At 58.3% G+C, this 18,288-nt stretch overlaps 2 protein-coding genes across 6 annotated transcripts in view; one reads left to right on the top strand and one right to left on the bottom strand.

The window, feature by feature from the left end:
- Nucleotides 1-3,925, top strand: part of TMPRSS6 (transmembrane serine protease 6) — a 39,541-nt gene extending 35,616 nt beyond the window's left edge. For both annotated transcript variants that reach the window (XM_086404007.1, XM_086404009.1), the window contains exons 16-18: nucleotides 195-466; nucleotides 2,471-2,607; nucleotides 3,117-3,925. In XM_086404007.1, the coding sequence (XP_086260133.1) occupies nucleotides 195-466; nucleotides 2,471-2,607; nucleotides 3,117-3,275 (568 nt within the window). In that variant the 3' untranslated portion in view covers nucleotides 3,276-3,925. The remainder of the gene's footprint in view (nucleotides 1-194; nucleotides 467-2,470; nucleotides 2,608-3,116) is intronic.
- Nucleotides 3,926-6,920: 2,995 nt separating this feature from the next.
- Nucleotides 6,921-17,701, bottom strand: KCTD17 (potassium channel tetramerization domain containing 17). 4 transcript variants are annotated; one of them, XM_086404013.1, is made up of 7 exons: nucleotides 17,607-17,701; nucleotides 16,169-16,277; nucleotides 13,732-13,823; nucleotides 12,701-12,796; nucleotides 10,814-10,939; nucleotides 9,404-9,473; nucleotides 6,921-7,786 (listed from the first exon to the last, which is right to left on the bottom strand). In XM_086404013.1, exons 2-7 carry the CDS (start codon nucleotides 16,179-16,181, stop codon nucleotides 7,407-7,409), a joined length of 777 nt encoding a protein of 258 aa, XP_086260139.1. In that variant the 5' UTR covers nucleotides 16,182-16,277; nucleotides 17,607-17,701; the 3' UTR covers nucleotides 6,921-7,406. The 4 variants fall into 4 exon arrangements, with proteins under 4 accessions (XP_086260139.1, XP_086260137.1, XP_086260138.1 ...); XM_086404011.1 differs by having other exon boundaries at nucleotides 17,449-17,688; XM_086404012.1 differs by having other exon boundaries at nucleotides 6,921-9,211; nucleotides 17,449-17,669.
- Nucleotides 17,702-18,288: the final 587 nt, after the last annotated feature.

Below are 18,288 nucleotides of genomic sequence, written 5' to 3'. Positions count from 1 at the left end.
GAAGCTGGGGCTGAAATCCAGGCAGTCAGACTCCAGGGCTAGCACTGAGCACCACACTGCCAGCTACATGGCCTGCCAGAGCAGGGTGGGGGTGGGTGTGAGGGACCGGGCCCCAGGTGGGAATGCTGTCTATCACAGGGATTCGAGATGGGATGGGGGAGGCGGCTGCTGAGCAAGTCCCCCTCCCGCCCCAGCATGGCATCCCCGGCGCTGTGGACCGTGTTCCTGGGCAAAGTGTGGCAGAGCTCACGCTGGCCGGGAGAGGTGTCCTTCAAAGTGAGCCGCCTGCTCCTGCACCCGTACCACGAGGAGGACAGCCACGACTACGACGTGGCCCTGCTGCAGCTCGACCACCCCGTGGTGCGCTCGGCTACTGTGCAGCCCATCTGCCTGCCTGCCCGCTCCCACTTTTTCGAGGCGGGCCTGCACTGCTGGATCACAGGCTGGGGTGCCCTGCGAGAAGGCGGTGAGCTGGACTGTGGGCAGGGGAGGTGGGGTGGGTCTGGCTCGCCTAATTTCGGGGCCTGGAAGGGAGTTGGCAAGGGACCCTGGGGCTCCACTCTTGCTAGTCCTGGATTAAATGGGGTAGTATTTCATAGAAAAAAAAAAAGCTTTTACTACGGCCATGGGTTGTCTCCCTGGCCCTTCCCTTCCTTCCAGAAGGGCAGTTCAGTTCAGTTCAGTTCAGTCGCTCAGTCACGTCCGACTCCTTTCGACCCCATGAATTGCAGCACGCCAGGCCTCCCTGTCCATCACCAACTCCCAGAGTTCACTCAGACTCATGTCCATTGAGTCGGTGATGCCATCCAGCCATCTCCTCTGTCGTCCCCTTCTCCTCCTGCCCCCATTCCCTCCCAGCATCAGAGTCTTTTCCAATGAGTCAACTCTTCGCATCAGGTGGCCAAAGTATTGGAGTTTCAATACCTTTCAAGTGAAGGGCACTTAAGGAGAACCAAAGTCATGGGAGGCGATCCTGGGGGATATGTGTGGGGTGACAGGGCAGGCCAGGGACCCCATGGCCCTTGGGCAAGCTCCAACCCTGTGCTTCTTGGACAATGGAGGGTATATGTCTGTGTTGGGGGGAGACTTTTAATTATTAACACTTATCACATGGATGTTAGATTTTAGGGCAACATGATTTCATTTAATCCATCCAACAACTCTAGTTATTGGTTATCATGGACCCCATCTTAAGGGTGGGAAAACAGAGACATTTAGTGTTGACTCAAAGTCACACAGCCAGGGAGAGTTAGAATAGAGACTAGAACCCAGGACTGTCTGACCCCAGAGACTCTGCTGTTCCTGCTACTGCCTCTCAGAAACATGAGTTTCTGTCCTTCCCTCCTGCGCTGACCAGAGGCTGCTGTCCATAGAGGCCAGCTCTCGGTTCTGTACACGACTACAGAGGGTACAGCCATGCCCTGCACCCTCCGTGGTGGTGGCTTTCAGGAGTGTATACTGTGCTTTACAATCTGGAGGTGGGTGAGGTTGAGGGATAATGTAAAGATGGAGAAGCTGAGGCTCACGTGTAAAGTGACTTGTCCAAGAGGATGATAGAGAACATGGTCAAGGATCAGTCCACTTGCTCATTCATTCATTCAGTGACACATTTGTGAGCATCTACTATATGGCGGGCATTGAGTTGGAAAAAGCGGTATAAAAATGAATGGGAGACAGTGCTAAGAGCTGACACGGATGGGGGTGTGGGGGCAACGGCAGCCCAGAGGAGGGGTGGGCTGAGCTGAGGCTTACAGGGTGGGTCAGCAGTGTCCCAGCAAAGCAGAAAGGCGTTTCTGGTAAGAGCATAGGTGGCAACCCACCTGAGAACACCCAGCACCAGAGGGGAGCCGGGAGCTGGTGGATCTGGGTGAGGACAGGCAGGAAGGACAGGCAGGGGATCTCAGTCAGGGTCTTGAGCCAGAATTCCTACTCCTGACCTGAATGAAGGTCTCAGGACTTCAGAAAAGAAAACCAGCGTCTGGGTCCCACCCCACCTGAACAGACCAGATCTTCCAGTGGAGCTAGGCACAGGGTGTATAGTGAAATTCCATGGTGGGGTGGCGGGGTCCAAACACGCATTCTCGTGGAGAAGCACTGGCTGGACAGTGAGCAGAGGCTGACTGAGTTTTAGGTGGGAGCAAAGGCGTGAGGTGTGTGCTCTGGAAAAATTCCCCAGGGCTGTCACAGAGAAGAGGGGAGGTGGCCAAGAGGCCTCAGGCCTCAGGCCACCAGGGGTGGAGGAGAACCTGAGGACACTGGCCCTGGTGGGTGGGTGGGGGGCTCTGTCCCCAAGAGCCACTTGGAGAAGGAGCCAGAACAGAGCGTCAGTGAGGGGGAGGGCGGAGATGGGAGGGAGGGCAGAGCAGGACGAGGAAGGAGCTCTTGAGATACAAAAGGAAAAGCCAAGAGAAGAGACGGAGCCCCGGGCACCTCAGACCCTCTTACCTTTGCCCTCAATCCTGCCGGGCAGGCCCCACCAGCAACGGCCTGCAGAAGGTGGACGTGCAGCTGATCCCGCAGGACCTGTGCAGCGAGGCCTACCGCTACCAGGTGACACCCCGCATGCTGTGCGCCGGCTACCGCAACGGCAAGAAGGATGCCTGCCAGGTGACTCCCACGGAGTGTGCCGGGGGCGGGGAGAGGGCATGGCCCTCAGCTCACAGCAGCCTGCAGCAGCCTCACGGCAAGGTGGGCTTGGCTGTCCCCACTTTGTGGGTGAGGAAACTGAAGGTTGGGAGGTTGAGAGACTGCCTCCAGGTTGCAGACCCCAGATCAGAAAAGACCCCAGGTGCCAGGTCTGAGACCCAGCCCCAGCTCTGCTTCTTATCCTCTGAGAGGCACTTTGCCCAAGTGACCCAGCAGAGAGGACTAGATGGAGCCCACAGAAGGGAGGCAGAGCTGGGCAGGGCACTGGGATGCACATTCAAGCTTCCATGACAGCCAGACCCCGCTGGAGGCCAGGCTGGGTTGGTTCGGGCTCCCTCCATGTATCGGAGGCTTCCAAAGGGGATGTGATTTTCCTGCTGTCACTCTCAGACTATCCCCAGTAGTCCAGCCCTTTACCTGGAAGTGGATTGCTTTACCCTGACGTAGTCCTGTCTCTCCCTGCCTTACAGGGTGACTCAGGTGGCCCGCTGGTGTGCAAGGAGCCCAGTGGCCGTTGGTTCCTGGCAGGGCTGGTCAGCTGGGGTCTGGGCTGCGGCCGGCCCAACTATTTTGGCGTCTACACCCGCATCACTGGTGTGATAGGCTGGATCCAGCAGGTGCTGACTTGAGGAGCTGCCCCCCTGCAGAGCAGGGGCCTACTTCTTGGACTCAGAGAGCCCAGGGCACCCACCGGGGGGTTGGGAGCAAGTATTCTTCAGGCAGCAGGGCCTGGAGGGGACAGGGGGTGGTATTTCCTGTCCCCCAACCTGATGCCTGATATCAGCCTCAGTGAGGGTACGAGGGAGGTGGGCCATCCGCTGGTGGTCCAGACCACCCCTGAGGGCCTGGGATGGTCACCAGTCCTGGATGAGGGGTTCTCATCCAGGCTGTCGCCTCCTGATTCTCTCTTCTCCTCCCCGCTCCTCCACTGCTGACTTTGGGGGGAAGAGTTGAGCAGTGATCCTGTGGCTGCCAGGTCCTCCCACCACCACCCCTGCCCCAGTGCAAAGGCTGTTGGGATGGCATCTTCTCCAGACAGCAGATTCCAGCCTTTGAAGCCCTCGGCCTAACTTGAGTGGTGGAGGAGGAAGGTGCTCCCACAGGAAGGGACCTCAGAGTCCTGGAGACAGCCAAGTGGACCAGCCGCCACTGCAAGCCAAAGGGTGGGGAGCCCTGGGTCCAGGGTCCTCCCAACCCCACCTGCCCCTTGGGACTTCACTGCCCATTCTCACCAAGAGGTGAGCTCAGCTGCCCTGTGGAATAAAGCCGTCTGACCCAAGGTCCTGCTCTGGGGGTTGAATGGGGCCCCAGCACCAATCTCATGCCCTTGACTGAAGAGACCCTTGCTATCTGCTCAGCCTGTTGGCTAAGTGTCCAGAAGGCCACGGCAGGGTCAGTGGGGGCAGGGCTGGCCTCCAGGGCAGCTGCCTAAATCCCAGGAGCCACTCTGAGAAGGCAGTGGTTGGGTGCCCTCAGGTCAGAGTTGGTGGTGCTAGTGGTAAAGAATCCACCTGCCAAGCAGGAGATGCAAGAGACACAGGTTCAACCTCTGGATTGGGAAGATCCCCTGGAGTAGGAAATGGCACCCACTTCAGTATTCTTGCCTGGAAATTCCCTTGGACAGAGGAACATGGCGGGCTACAGTCCTCTGGGCCACAAAGAGTCAGACACACACAGGTCAGAGTCAGGGCTGGGACAAGTGCTGGGCTTCCTCTGGAAGCCTAGGAGGAAACTGAGGGGCAGAGAGCCTCCTGATCACACCAGGGAGGGGTCAGGAGTGGAGCCTGGGGCAAAAGTCCTGTCTCCTGATTCCCAGGCGACCACTTCTCTGTCTCAGCACTGCCTCTGCATTCTGCGTCCCTTATTCAGCACCTCACAGGCTCTGACCATGTGCCAAGTGCTGTAGTGGGGTCATGGAGCTCACAGAACTCGGCTCCTTATCTCGGGAGGGGTGGGATGGTGACCGAGTGTGAAGGGTTCTGGGGGAGGCAGCCAGTAACTCAGAAAGTCAGGGAGAGCTGCCTGGAGGAAACTTGAGTTGGGATTCAAAGGCAGCCAAGGTAGGGAAGAGCATTCCAGGCAGGGGAAGAGGATGTGCAAAGGCACAAAGTCCTCAAAGTCAGTGGGCTCTTAGGGAAAGTCAGTTGTTTTTAGTTTGGACAGAGGTTGGGGTTAGGGGCAAAGCAAAGGAATTCTTTGCAGAATTCCTTTGGGGAGGGGCAAACTGAGATGAGATGGCAAAGAACTTGGAGTGGAGCTAAAGATCTGATGCTGGGCACTCTGGGGAGCCACGAAAGGTTCTAGAGCAGGAAGGTGACACACAAGTGGCTTCATATTTAGAAGCAACACTGACATCAGCGTGGAGAAAATGGGAGGCAGGGAAGCTGGTGAGGAGGCTGCTGTAGAACTCAAGAAGGAGGAGGCCTGGACCGAGCAGGGCAGTAGGGATGGACACAGCATTAAAGGGCCTTCATTATCCTCCAGGTGCGTTGGTGGTGGGGGTAATCTGAGGACCTCTTCCGGCTGGCCTGGTGGAGGACCCATTGCCTGACCTGGGCACCTGGGGAAGGAAAGGCTCTGGGAAGGTATCATGAACTTAGGTACCCCTAGGAAGGAGATGTCCAGGAGATAGGCAGAGCTTGAGAAAGGTTTGGAGGGGGGGTTTTCCAACCACCCTGCATGGAAGGTGGTCCAGGGAAGACCAAAAACGTAGGGGAGACACAAGCACTGCAGAAGTGGGGGCCCAGAGTAGGAGGCTGAGGGGTGTGTCCAGTGGCTGGAGGGGAGCTGAGGGGGTGGAGTCTTAACAGCCAAGGCTATGGCCTGATTGGGAGTGATCAGGGAGGGCCGTGGGGTGGGCCCTCGTGGAGGTGAGGAAGGGGGGTGTCAAGCACAGAGTGGGAGGAAGAAGAAGCGGGGAGCCTCAGCAGGGACCTAGTCTCCAGAGGGTTTTCAAAGGGAGACAAGGAGTGGCCACCAGAACCACATGTGGGGAAGCCTTTCACCTGCTGGGTCCCCACTGTGGAGACGGAGCAGATGGAGCAGCTGCTATGGGGGGTCACCTTTGGGGAGGGGACAGGACTACCCCGGGGGGCCTCTCAGAGGGGGAGCAGAAGACTGCCAGAGGGTACTCTGCTAAAATGCAAATTCCTGGCCTATCCTAGTCTTAGTGGAAATTGTGTGGGGGGGTGCAATCTGTTCTTTTAACAAGCCCCCTGGTGACCCTTTTGCGATACAGAAAGTGAAGTCAACCCAGAGAGCCAGGTGGACTCAAGGGAAGAAGTGAGGACCCCCAGGGCATCGAGTGGGCTTGGGAGGGCCTCTGCTTAGGGGATCATGGCTTTGCAGAGATGTCCCCCCCCAAATCTGCAAGATAAACTGCTGGGGGGAGGGGAGGAGGGAGGTAAGGTAGACACTCAGTAGGACCAGCACATGGTTAAGGAATTGGCCAGGTGGGGTGGGGGTGGGCAGGGCTTTGTTGGACTCTGAGAAGATGGAGGGGAGCCTGCGGGTTGTATTTCTTAGGACTTGGGGCAGAGGGTGGAGGTGGCCAGAAGGTATCACAGCAGGAAGCAGAGGGGACGTCCTGGGAAGTTAGGATGGAGCGGAGGTGGCAGGGCAAAGCTGGGGAGCAGAGGGCCAGCTGAATGGGGAGGTGAGGAAGGGAAACTCCAGATGCCCAGAAACCTAGCTCCCCATCCCTCAGCATCCCAGCTAATCCACTTCTGCCTCAAGGCCGTGAGAGACTGAGTAATCCCGGGGGCAGGGCCTTAGAAGTCATCTCGTCCAACCCCTTGCTTTACCCATGAAGAAACAGACCCAGAGAGGGGCAGATACTTTCCAAAGTTCACCCAGCAAGGCAGCGTTGGTCCCCTGGACGCCCACCCACGGGACAGAGGATCCAGCCATGATACTTCCCCTTAACACACACGGGAGAGTGACAACAGGCAGACCCCAGGACTTTAGGGAAAAGCCCCATTACCTTTGGGCTGTCTATCCCACCTTAAGTTTAGCCCCTGATCCAAGGGACTTCCCTGATGACTCAGCAGGTAAAGAATCCACCTGCAATGCAGGAGACTTGGGTTCAATCCCTGGGTCAGGAAGATCCCCTGGAGGAAGAAAGGGCAACCCACTCCAGTATTCTTACCTGGAAAGTCCCATGGACAGAGGCGCCTGGTGGACTCATCCACAGGGTCACAAGAATCGGACACAACTAAATGCACAGAGCACTGTCCCCAAATGTGGCCCAGAGAAAGGGAGGCAGCCAGGCCGGCTGTTTCTTCAGGTTTTATTACGATGGGGTTGGACACAGCTGAGAAGCAAGAACCTGGCCCAGGAGCCCATAAACGCGAGAGGCCCCTCACTCAGCCCCTGCCAGCCCTAGACTCTCCCCTGGGTGGAGGGAGGACGGTCCCTTTCCCTTGTCATCAGTTCCTGAGGGGCCCCGCTGCCCCTGCTGAATCAGTGTCTGCCTCCCTCCTGGCCAGGCCACTCTGCGCCCAGCAGTACAGATGAAGGGGATGGGGTGGGCGTGGGGAGCAGCCAAGCTGAAGGCCAAGTCACCCACCCCCTCCTTCAAATATGGCCAACCCCCAGACCTTTCGCCCCCACCAATCCCTGCATCTCTGTGCTGGGCCAGCCTGCGTTTTACACCCTCCCTGAGGGCCTTCAGGGCCCTTGCCCGTCTCGGTAACCTCACAACACCTTGTGAGGTAGGTAGGGCAGGACGTGACCCGGGTGACACACAGAGAGACTCAGGCTCAAGGAGGTGACGTGACTGGGCTGCGGGGGAGCGTAGTATTTGCCATGCAGCTGGGGGCCCTGGGGGCGGGAACGTGGGTGCCTGGGAGACACAGCTGGACAACACCACACTTCGACCACAGGCAGACAGCTCTGCCCAGGGGTCCCAGGGCCCACCTCAGGACTTGAGAGGTCCCCGCGGGCCCCCTCCCGGACCCCGGAGGCAGGGGTGAATGACATCCCCTGGGGTGTAGACAGAGGTGACAGCGGGGAGAGCTCTTCCTCTGCCTCGGGCCGGGGGCCCACCCCGTGGTACAAAAATAAAGCATTTCAGAACGGAACCCCAAGTCCCTGGAGGCGATCTGGGGCCTTACATCCGGGTGCCTCTGGCTTGTAACAGCTAGAAAATAAGAGGGGCAGGGGGATGGGGTGGGGGTGGTCAGAACACCGGGAGGGGGAGGAGGGGGTGGGGCCAGTGAGGAGAGGGGAGTGCAGGGCCAGGAGAAGGGCAGAGGGGAGATCGAAATGGAGGGGGGGGGGTTGGGTGGGGGAGACAGGGAGAGAGAGAGAGTTAGGTGAGTCACGAGGTCCTTTCTGCGAGGAAGAAGGAGGGCTGAGGCCCAGAAAAAGTGGATTCAGAGCTGAGAAGGAGGCGATACAGGAAGGGGACCTGGCTTGCCGGTCTGCTGGGAACCCCACACCCCATCTTGGGCTGGGTGGTGGCCTCTTAGGAGTCCATATTCTGCCAAGACTCTGGCCGGGGGAGTGAAGGCCAAGAGAGGCTAGTCACCAGTGTCTCAGACAAAAGGTCACGGAGAACAGCTGTCTGTCCCCATTTTAGAGGCAACTGCGGCCCAGAGAGGGACAGTGACTTGCCCAAGGTCACAGCAGGTAGATAAGATGGAGTGGGGGCTTGTGGGCTCCTGGCCAGGGCTTCTTCTGCCACAGCCCAATCCTTAGCCAGCTCCTGCTGACTGCTCCTAGGCCACGGGCATCCAAGTGTGGCCTGTCCTTCCCAGCCCCGCAGAAACTGGGGACCCAGTACCCCGAGGCTGTGATTAGGAGTCCTGGGCGTCAGGGATGAGGTCTGGGCACCTGGCTTCCGTCTCCCTTCCCTCCTTCCCAGTGTGGCTCTGGTGCTGATGGGCAGGTGGGAGAGAATTTCCTCCCCCTCTTGTCTGCTCTCAGAGCCTCATAACCAAGGCCAAGATAGGCTGAGAAACTTGGGTGAGGGGAGAAAATCAGCCGGAAGTTCGGCCCAAGTTCAAGAAATAAGAGATGAGCACCCTTCTGGCTTCTGCCCCTCCCTCCAGCTCCGCCAGGCTATGAACCAGGCATGGCAGCTCTGGGGGCAGGCGAGGGGCCCAGGAGAGGCCCTCCCTGCAAGCACCACCTCAGGTCTGAGGGGGTGCAGCCAGAAACCTGCAAGGAGGAAAAGTGAGGAGGTGAAGCGCTGGAGCAGTGCCTCAGACGTGGCCGGCAGGGGGCGCTGAGGAGGTGCAGCTGCTCCCCTCCCCCCCGGCCCGGGAGGCAGGAGGTGCCAGAAGGGGTGCAGGAGGCGGCAGGCAGGGTGCTCTGGGATGCGGGGCCGGGGCGCCTGGGTGCAGGGCGCAGGAGACTGGGACCAGGGCAGCCCCGGGATGGAGGTGTGAGCAGGCAGAGAGAAAACCCGGACAGGGGCAGAGAGGGAAGAGGCAGGGTGTAGGTGAGATCCAGGAGGAAGAAGAGGTGGATGAAGATGAGGCAGGACCTCCGGCGAGGAGCGGAGGAGGAGGAGGCGGTGGTGGGAGGGAGAAAAGGTTAGCGGGATCCTGAGATGACTGGGCTGCAAAGAGAAAGTGAGAGAAGGGATGGTTATGCAGGTGAGGCGCCAGGCATGCAGCTGAGCTAACCCTGGTGGGCCCGCCCGACCCCCGGCCGCCCCCAGGACCCCAGGTTCTGCAGCTGGCTCCAGCAGGGAGCGGGCGGGAGGCGCCGGCTTCTACTAGCAATCATTTTCCTCGGGGGTTGGCTGCACCTTTCTCCTGCGTATCTGCCTCCACCTGCACCTCCTGCTCCTGCTGCTGCTCCAGCTGCTCCTCCGCGCTCTGTGAACCAGCCGGCGGACCCAGGGAAGAAAGAGCGCAGAACTGACCGGGGGACCGGGGCCTGCTGGCGGCTGGCCCCGAGGGCCCCCGTCTCAGGGTAAAGGGGAGGGGCAAGAGAAGGAGGACCTTTGGGGAGGGGAGCGCTACAGCCACAGAAGCCGGTGCATCGTGTCCGGTCCCGGGAAGCCTGGGGAGGGGCCTGGGGGAACCAGCGGGAGGGTGGGGACCTGCTGAGGATGCTGGCGGCTGGGCCCAGCCGCTGTGACAGCGGTGGAAGACGAAGAGGGTGGGTGTGTGGCTGGGGTATCCTTGAGGGGCGCCCGGGAAGGCCTCATTTTAGAAGGACCAACCCAGAGTACATATGAGGCCAGGGAAGGCCCAGGGCAGACACCAGCCAGATCTGAGATGCCAGCACCAGCTCTGACATCCCAGATCCTGAGGTCTCTCCTAGAGAGGCAGGAGCAGCCGGCTCACCCTGCACCCCTGCAAGGCCACGTCAGCCACTGGCCCCGCTGGTGGTGGGGTGGGTACGGGAAGTCACAGCACAGGAAGGCAGACAAACAGACGGGAAGCAGAGTTCCTAAGTCTTCACCACACAGGGACAGGCTTCTAGAAGGAATGCTCTCCTTTCTTCCCAGCCTGGCTGCTGCCTGCCCCGCCGGTTGCACCCCAGGCTCCTGAGGCTTCTGACCAACGCAGGGTCCAGGGTGATAGGACCATTGATCAACCCCCTCCCTGCAGCCAGCTGAGGCTGCCTCACAGGCCAGGATGGAAACACAGGGTTGGACCCTGAGGGCTCCAGACCCCTCTGCTGCTGAGTCCTATGTGGGGAGCCTGCAGGATGGGCAGAATGAACAGATTCGGCTTCCCTGCCCCAGCCCTGGTCCCCAGGAACTAAACTGGCCCCTTGGATCCCAGAAGTTCCAAGCTGGTGGTCCACCCCCTCACTTCTCTGAGAATACAACCAAGGTGCACAGAGAGGATGCGACCTGTCCAAAGTCACACAGAGCACTCACACCATGCCCAGACCCCTAGTCCAGTGCATTCCCCCGGTGCCATGCTGCCCCATGGCCGCCATGTGACCACCATCCAAGTAATATCTAAGTCCACTCTGGTCACACCCTGGGGCTAATCTCCTCTCACTGTCCCTGGAGCCTGGGCCTGGGTAACTGGCGTGGGCAGACAGGACCATGGGTGGCATGGGATGGATGGCATCAGCTGTGATCAGGGCGTCAGGCGTGTGCAGCAGGAGGGAGAAAGAAGAAGCACAGATGGCCAGGCGGAGGGCAGCAAGGGGAGGGAGGGACGGCAGGGAGGCTGAGGTTGGGCTGAGGGCTCACCTTGGTTTTGCGGCTGGACTCGGAGCTCAGCCCATGTGGGGAGCTGTAGAGCTCCTTGGACACCACACACAGGAACTCTGCCTGGTCCTCACTGCCATAGTTGTAGGAGGAGCCGATGTTCACCAGCTGGAGGGATGGGGCGTGGGGAGAAAATGATTGGTCAGGTGGGGTGGGGGGCAGGGGTGGGCAAACATTGGCACTGTCAAGATACTGACTGTGCCCTGATCTTGCTGCTCCATTCAGGCCCATCCCCCTGGCTTTCCAGAAGACACCTCTGGCCCAAAGTCAGAGTCCTCTCCACCTCCCCAACCTATGCCTCTGGTCAATTTCCAGGGCCAGCCTCCCCACATGGCTTGGCCGGGCCTGATCCTTAGAGGAAGGCAGTTATCATTGCTGTTTCTCCCCCACTCAGCCTAGTCCCAGATCTAGCAGGCTACTTCCAGAAGCAGGCAGAGATCTTTAACAGGCAGACTGTGCTCCTGTGTCCCGGGTGTGGCTGAAGCAGCCCCAGAACCAAGTCACAGGATGGGGTCCACATGACCTGGTGGAGCACCATAGAATATTCTAGGCTCTCAGAAGCAGAGGTAGACTAGATCACCCGTTCCTTAGGCCAGTGGTGCCTGGCATGTTTGCTTGGCTTCTGGGAGCCCATGCAATTGCCAAAGACTCTCACCTAGAGAGAAGAGGAAAGCAGCCCCACTTTTGATCTGGGATCCCTAAAATAACTACATCTGCAGGCCCCTCCTGGCTGATAAAAGCTCTGCACATGGTGGGTCTCATTCAGCCCCCAGGGACCCTCATCCTGCAGACAGAGGGAAGACCAGCCCCTTTGGCAGATGAGGTCTTGAGGGGTGGTCACTTCCCACGGCCAGAATGAGTGGAACAGGATTTGAATCCAGGACCCTGAGTCCTCTCTGGAATCCTACAGAGTCAAATGCTTCTAATAATTCATAGGATGCTAGCTAGCTTCAATGTTTCGAGGCCTACCCTGGGCTAGAGACTTGATCCATGGTCTTTCTAATCTACACAATGTTCTGGCAAAAGAAGCACTACTGACCCATGTCACAGATTGGGAAACTGAGGCCAAGAGAAAGATGACCTGCTCAAGGTCGCAGAGCACGTCAGTGGTGAAGCCTAGATGTGAATCCAGGCTTCCAGTTCCTGGACTGAGCTTGTTCCTCCCCCCAGGCCTGGCCAAGCTGGGGAGCCTGGCCTTCCTCTCCGTTCTTCAACCTCCAGGTGTGAGGGAGCTTGTATGGATAAAAGGCAGCCCAACCCTTCTCCTCTCTAAGGGCCAATCTGACCTTGGGTTGGCTGCTGGCTCTGATCCTCTGGAAACCTGAGAAAGGTGTGACGTCAACTGGATTATTAGGGCAACCTGTTTATGATAAAAATCTCTCCTGGCTGGTAAATTGCATCAGGACTGGGAGGAAATGCAGGTCATCGTGAATACCTCAGGGGAGGCTGCTGCTCTGTGCTTCTGAAGGTGGCCATGCTTGGAACTGGGCATGTCCCTTGTGGGAACCTGGAATCTATGCCTGTGGAATTGCTACAAGAGGTGTGGCCCCCAGGGGACCTCCGCTCTCCTCTACGGATCTTGTCTCCTCTCATCAGAACCGTCGCTTGAGGGGCAGAGACTCACACACTTCGGTGTAAACGCTACCCAGCTCCTGGGAGGCTTTGCCAGAGCCGCCTTGAGGCCTGTGGGGCTTCCTTTGTCTCTCCTTCCCAATCAATCTGCTACCAAGTGTGGCCTTTCTTAATCTTGTTTGTTTGCCTTAAGAAGACTCCTGGGTAGGGGCTGCAGTGGGGAACCCCAAGGCTGGGGCTTTGGGAAGAGAGGAGCTTGCTTTGCCTGGAGGTGTGGCTCCTGTGCACTCCACCCACCTGCTCAAAGCGCCAGCCATCAGACATGGTGGAGACCATCTGCGTCAGCTCCTCCTCCTGACATTGCAGCACGCGGTATACGTGCTTGGGTGGGACCTGCGGGCAGAGGGCTACGTGGAGGGCACTTTGTGGGAGTGCCCAGCATCCCGGGATAGGAGAGCACCTGCTCTTCACCTACCCTCTACCCCTAAGAAGGACAGAAGGAGGGGATGGGGTTGGGGTGGTAAGCCAGAAGTCACGTTCTGAGTAACTGTGATGTGCCAGGCACTCAACATGCATAATTTCACTTAGTCCCTCCCAAAACCCTAGGAAGGTTCATGGAAGCTCTGAGAGGGTTGGTTACTGGCCCAGGTCACCCAGCTAAAGAGTTGCAGAACCAGAATTGGGACACAGGTGATACAAGGGGTAAGGAAAAAGGGCTTAGGAGGCATCCTGGGTCACTAACTGAGGCAGGTCCTCCAGGAGACAGAGCACTCCCTCTTCAAGCTCCTGGGGAGAGAAGGACAGTGGAAGACAGTGCCTCCCTACCCATCTCTCATCTTCTACCTCTCCCCCAGGGTGGGCAGAGAATCCCACCAGCTCCTCCTACAGACGGGCCACTTAGACCCAGGGTCCAAGCTCAGACATGCCAGCTCCAGGGGGCCACCTGAGCCCATGAAATGTATGGTGTTACTAATCCCCATTGCCCCTACAGGGCCCCCTGTACCCTCACACTGACTCCATATTGCCTGTAAGGAAGGGAAGGGTGGGTAGTTCTCAGCACCTCTATATGCCACAAAAGGAAATGAGGGTCCAGAGAGTGGCGTGACTGGCCCAAGATCACACAGCAAACAGAGCCAAGGCAAGGACAGAACCTGGTATATGTCTCCCAGTCTGGAGCTTTGCGGGGCGATCTGGGAGCTGGACAACCCCTTACAGGGCAGCTCGGCCTTCCCAAGAAAAGCTAGTTCTGCCTCTCCTGACCTCCCTTCTGTCCCCACTCCCCACCACCCCCTGCTCTGGCCACGGATGCTGCCCCGCTGCCCCCTGACCTGTGTGACGGTGTAATCCTTTTCCTCCATCCGGTCTTTGATGATGCGGATCAGCGGGCCAATGTTGTAGAATTCCGCTTCCTCCAGGACCCCTGACACAGAGCGGCACCCCCATCACTCCCACTGCCCCCATGCCCCATTCTCGCCTTGTCCCCTCCATCCCCACCCCCTGCTCCAGTCACACTAGGGTGATGAGCCTCTCTGAGTTCAGGGCTCAGGCAAGAGGAAACACTTCCTTCTTGGGGACCCACACTCTCTATAGCAGGGCTAAGAGGCTGCCGTTCAACCTCACCATCTCCCTGCTGTGCTGAGCACAGCGACCCGGGACACCTGCCAGTCCCCCAGTCTGGGGCTAACCAGAGGCAGCAGGCCTGTGGGACTGGACCCTAGAAGGCCACAGTGAGAGGGGCCTTGGCTGACCCCGATTACATGCTCCCACTGATGAAGCACATGCTAAGCGGCAGGCAGCACCATGCCAGGCACGTTGCACTCTTTACTGTAGTTCGTTCTCAGCACGAGAAGTAGGTACTTTTATCACCCCCACCGAGCAAACAGGGAAACCAAGGGCCAGGCAAGGCAGTAGCTATGCAACACCTCACACCCGGCACGGGGCAGGGCTGGGGTTCACACTCAAGTTCCTCTGCCCTCCAATCCCACTAAGTGCACAATCTTTGTGCACATGCATCTCCCTGACCAACAACACTTCACAGTCTGCAGAGCCTGTCCTGTGCTCATCACAAGCCCCAGGGTGTTCTTGTCCCCACGCAGTTAAGAGAACCATCTTAGAGACTGAGTGAGTCCCTCTCAAGTGAAGGGGACAGCCCTCAGCCTTTGGATTCCCCTCAGCTCCTCAGGGCAGGGACACTTCTGGTCCTTTGCACAATTGGCCTCTGGGCTCCTGGGGGACAGGACCCACATCTGATGTCCCTGGCTGTCCCCAGTGCTCACATCCACCTAACACAGAGGAGGCGGTCAGTGAGTGCTACTGCCAGGAATGCCCACCGTGGAGCCCTACAGATGACAGACAACAAACTCTGTATCACGGGTCCTTGGTGCCAGGCATGGCACTAAGTGACACACTTGTATCTGCTCCTTTTATCTTCACAGCAGCTCAGCAAGGTGGGTGCTATTGTTACCCCATTCCACAGATGCAGGCTTGGAGGCACAAGGGGATAAGTGACTTTCTACGGTTCACACACTAGTCGGTTTCCTGCCAAAGCCCCTGGCCCCTTGGAGCAGGGCCCTAGTCCTGTCTGAAGGTGCTGGGAATGCCAGGGCTTTGACAAACCCAGAACCTGTAAACAGGTGTTAGCTGTGACGCTGGAGTGTTTAGCTCCCTTCCCCGTGGGAGCAGCTTTTGGGCCCAGGCCACGCCCATGGTGTCTGCTCCCCCAGGGGCCATCAGGAAAGCTGTGGGGCTCCCAGAGCTGATGCCTAGAGTGGGCTCTGATTCTGAAGCCCTGGTCCTCTGGAGAGTCACCTGGCCTCTAGACCACTGTGTCCCACAGGGGTCAGGAGGGAAGACTGTGGCCCGAGTGAGGAGGGAGGGGCTGTGTTAGACCCCTTCAGGGTACAAGCCCCGGGACTTGCGATGCCTGTTTTCTCAGAACACATCCCTAATGGAGATCACCGCCCCACTTCATACACACAGTGGAGACTCAGAAAGGAAAAGTGACAAGTCCAAGCTGGCCTGGCTGGGTCAGCTGACCCAAAGCCACACCATGTGCTCTAAGGAAAAGTGGGCTTGGCACCCACCTATAGTCCCTGCTTCAGGCTGTGGTTCTGCCAAGAAGCCATTCTCCCAGGCACGGCTTCCCTGCCATCTGCTGGGCCAGGAAGTGGACATCTACAGGGCCTCAGCTATCCGGCCTGGGAGGGACCAAAACGCCCGCTGGGGAGCAGCCTCCCCGCTCCCCTTCCTCCACCCACAACCCGCACTGTGCAGCAGAGGCTGTCAGATCTCGGGAAGAGTCACCCGTTCCACCTCCCTGCTGACTGTGAGCCCTCACCAGGCATCTGAGATACCCGATCACTCAAAGAAAGAGGCATACCTCTTCCCATGGCCATTTCTACCCACACCCGGCTTACCACTGGCTTCCCAGGAAGCCAGGGGAAAGGACATCCCCGCCCCCGGCAGAGGCTGCCGGCCTCAGGGCTTCCTCTCTCTTCTGCCTGTGTTTCTGCCACTTCCCCAGAGCACCACCCGGTGGAAGCACCCAGTGGAAGCATGGGCCAGTCACCTTGGCCCTAGGCTCAGCCTGGGCAGAGGCTTTGGCATCCAGTCCTGTCTGAGATGAGAAGCAGCAGGAAACATGGAAGAAAACAGAGGTCTCCTCTGGATAGGAGAAATGCCTTTCGACCACCATGGAAGGCCCTGGCAGGCTAGAGAAGACAGGCTTAGGATGCAGGCCCTGGCCAGCCCCCTGGACCAACTTACCCTCCTCGGCCATGTCCTTGTCTAGCACCAGCTTGCCATGCCGGAGGAAGTTGAGGATGGGCCCAAAGTAGGTGGGGTCACGGTCGATGAGGTAGGCCCCCGTCTCATCCTACGAAGGCAAGGGGCACAGGCAGTGAGAAAAGAGTGAGCCCCCCTTTCCCGCTGACCCTGCACATACCCCCACCCTTCAGTCCCAGTAAAGGATAGAGGGAGGGTGGGCGGGGGCACAGTGTTTGCTCCAAAACGGAGTGGTATGATGGAGTAAAAGTGCCTTGGGGTCAGATACAGCTAGGTTCAGATCCTGCCTCTGCCTTTTCCTGACTCTGTGACCTCGGGTCAGTGACTTGACCTCTCTGAGCCTTGCTCCTCTCCCCCACAACCGGGGAGAATTGTGAGCAGCCAGTGAAGTTTCAGTGGCACCCAATCCAGTGTAGGGCTCAGGGATTGTCCCTCTTAGAGGTTGTTGCCTGAAGCCAGCCCTACACGGTCTCCACCAGACCCCAGTTATTCTGGGGATGTTTACAAGTTTCCAAAGGAGCTGCTACCTCATTGGATACCCTCCCCCTTGAGAGAGTTTCAGTGAAACTCTACAGAGAGAAGACAGAGACATCAGCAGGTAAAGAGACTCACCCAAGGTCACAGCATCAGAAGGTCAGGAAATGGGAGAGAAGGGGCCTTAGAGGTCATCACCAGGCTGGACCCCTGGGGCTACAGACAGGAGGCTGAGCTGGAGCAGGGAAGGATCTGACCCAAGGTCATGCAGGCAGTTTGCAGCAGAACCGAGATGGGAACCCAGAAATGGTGCCCCAGGCCAGCGTTCCTCCCCATGAAGCCCAGCTCAGAAGGAACTTGGGATTTCTTCACCCAGCTCCCTGTACCCCTAGGCCACCCACACCCCAAAGGGGAGGGAGAAGCAGACTCTAACTCCTGTGATGCAGGAGTCCAGTTTGGGGAGGAGAGAAGGCCCTTCGTGTCTGTCCTCCCCACAGAGCCAAAGAAATGGGAGAGACCTTATCCAATAGTCTCCTGGGTGGGGAGCCCAGGGTAGAGCTCAAAAGCTCCAAATAGCCCCAGCCTGGCGTTGTGCCGTTGCCAAGGCAATGGGCACATCGCTCACTCTCTGATCCACTTCCTTCTCCCCTCCTCCGACCAGTTCTTCTTGCCTCCAGCTCTTCGGAGCAACCCCGCGAGCAGGCCTGGCTGAATAGCCAGATTCCAGAGAGCGAGGGATTTCCAGAGAGCGAGGGATCCCCAGCGGCCGCCCACCCCGTGGGCCTCACCCGGTCGGACTGCAGCTCTTCCCCCTGGCATAGGCGGCTGAGGAAGGACTTCTGCTCGCGGCACAGTGTCTGCCTGGTGGTCAGGAACACCGTGCCCCCCACGTTGAGCCGCACCCACTTGCCCCAGCCGCCCGCCCCCGCCGGCGGCGCTGCCTCACCGGCCTCCATCCTCATCGCTCTTCCCAGCGTCTGCATCCTCCGGGCAAGGAGGCTGGAGGTGGGCAGGTACCGAGCGCCGGGCATGCTGGGAGCTGTAGTCCGAGCCGCCGCGGGCGGATGCGGCTGGAGCGAGGATCTTGCCTTTCCCTAGCCCCGCCCTACTTTGTCCTTTCTGGGAGGTCTCCAAACCAGGGTCTTTTAAAGATGCTCTTGGCCAAAGTGCTCTGTGTTTGGGGAAGGTCAAATTCGAGGTCACTGGGAAAATAATGAGTGATACCCCAAATCAGCAATCCTCCCATTCTGTCTCCACATTGCTTTCCCTTTGTCCAGTCTGGGTTATCAAACAACCGACAAGAGAAGAAACTTTCCCCTCCCCCAATTTTATAGCAGCATTTACCTGTATCTGTTTTCTAATTCTTTCATTCTGCTTTTGGCTGGCGGGGGTTGAGGTAGAAGGGAGCTGTGCTCTTTCCCCACGAAAACTCTCTTTGAGGACAACAGAGCTGGGCTTACAGTTGGCTCAGCACCTTCTATATTACAGATGCTTTATGCATCTGTATTATTCATTGATGCTCTCAGTAGCCCTGTGAAGTTGGCGTTACTGTACCCATTTTACAGATGAGGACACAGAAGCAAAGTGACTTTCTGCATTCACACAGCTAGTGAGGGTCAGGCTGGCAG

Source organism: Bos grunniens, chromosome 5 (assembly GCF_055505025.1).
Source record: "Bos grunniens cultivar Pamir isolate PY7600 chromosome 5, Bosgru_T2T1.0, whole genome shotgun sequence".
Lineage (NCBI taxonomy): Eukaryota > Metazoa > Chordata > Mammalia > Artiodactyla > Bovidae > Bos > Bos grunniens.
Note: the sequence above shows the minus strand (reverse complement) of the source record. Positions and strands in the feature narration are given on the sequence as shown.

Excerpts from the sequence above, each read along its gene's own strand:
- KCTD17 (XM_086404011.1), bottom strand. The coding sequence starts at position 17,643 with ATGCAGACGCTGGGAAGAGCGATGAGGATGGAGGCCGGTGAGGCAGCG. Across the intron at positions 12,797-13,731 it reads AGGATTACACCGTCACACAG|GTCCCACCCAAGCACGTATA; the intron begins GTCAGGGGGCAG and ends CTCTGCCCGCAG. Across the intron at positions 10,940-12,700 it reads ATGGCTGGCGCTTTGAGCAG|CTGGTGAACATCGGCTCCTC; the intron begins GTGGGTGGAGTG and ends CCATCCCTCCAG.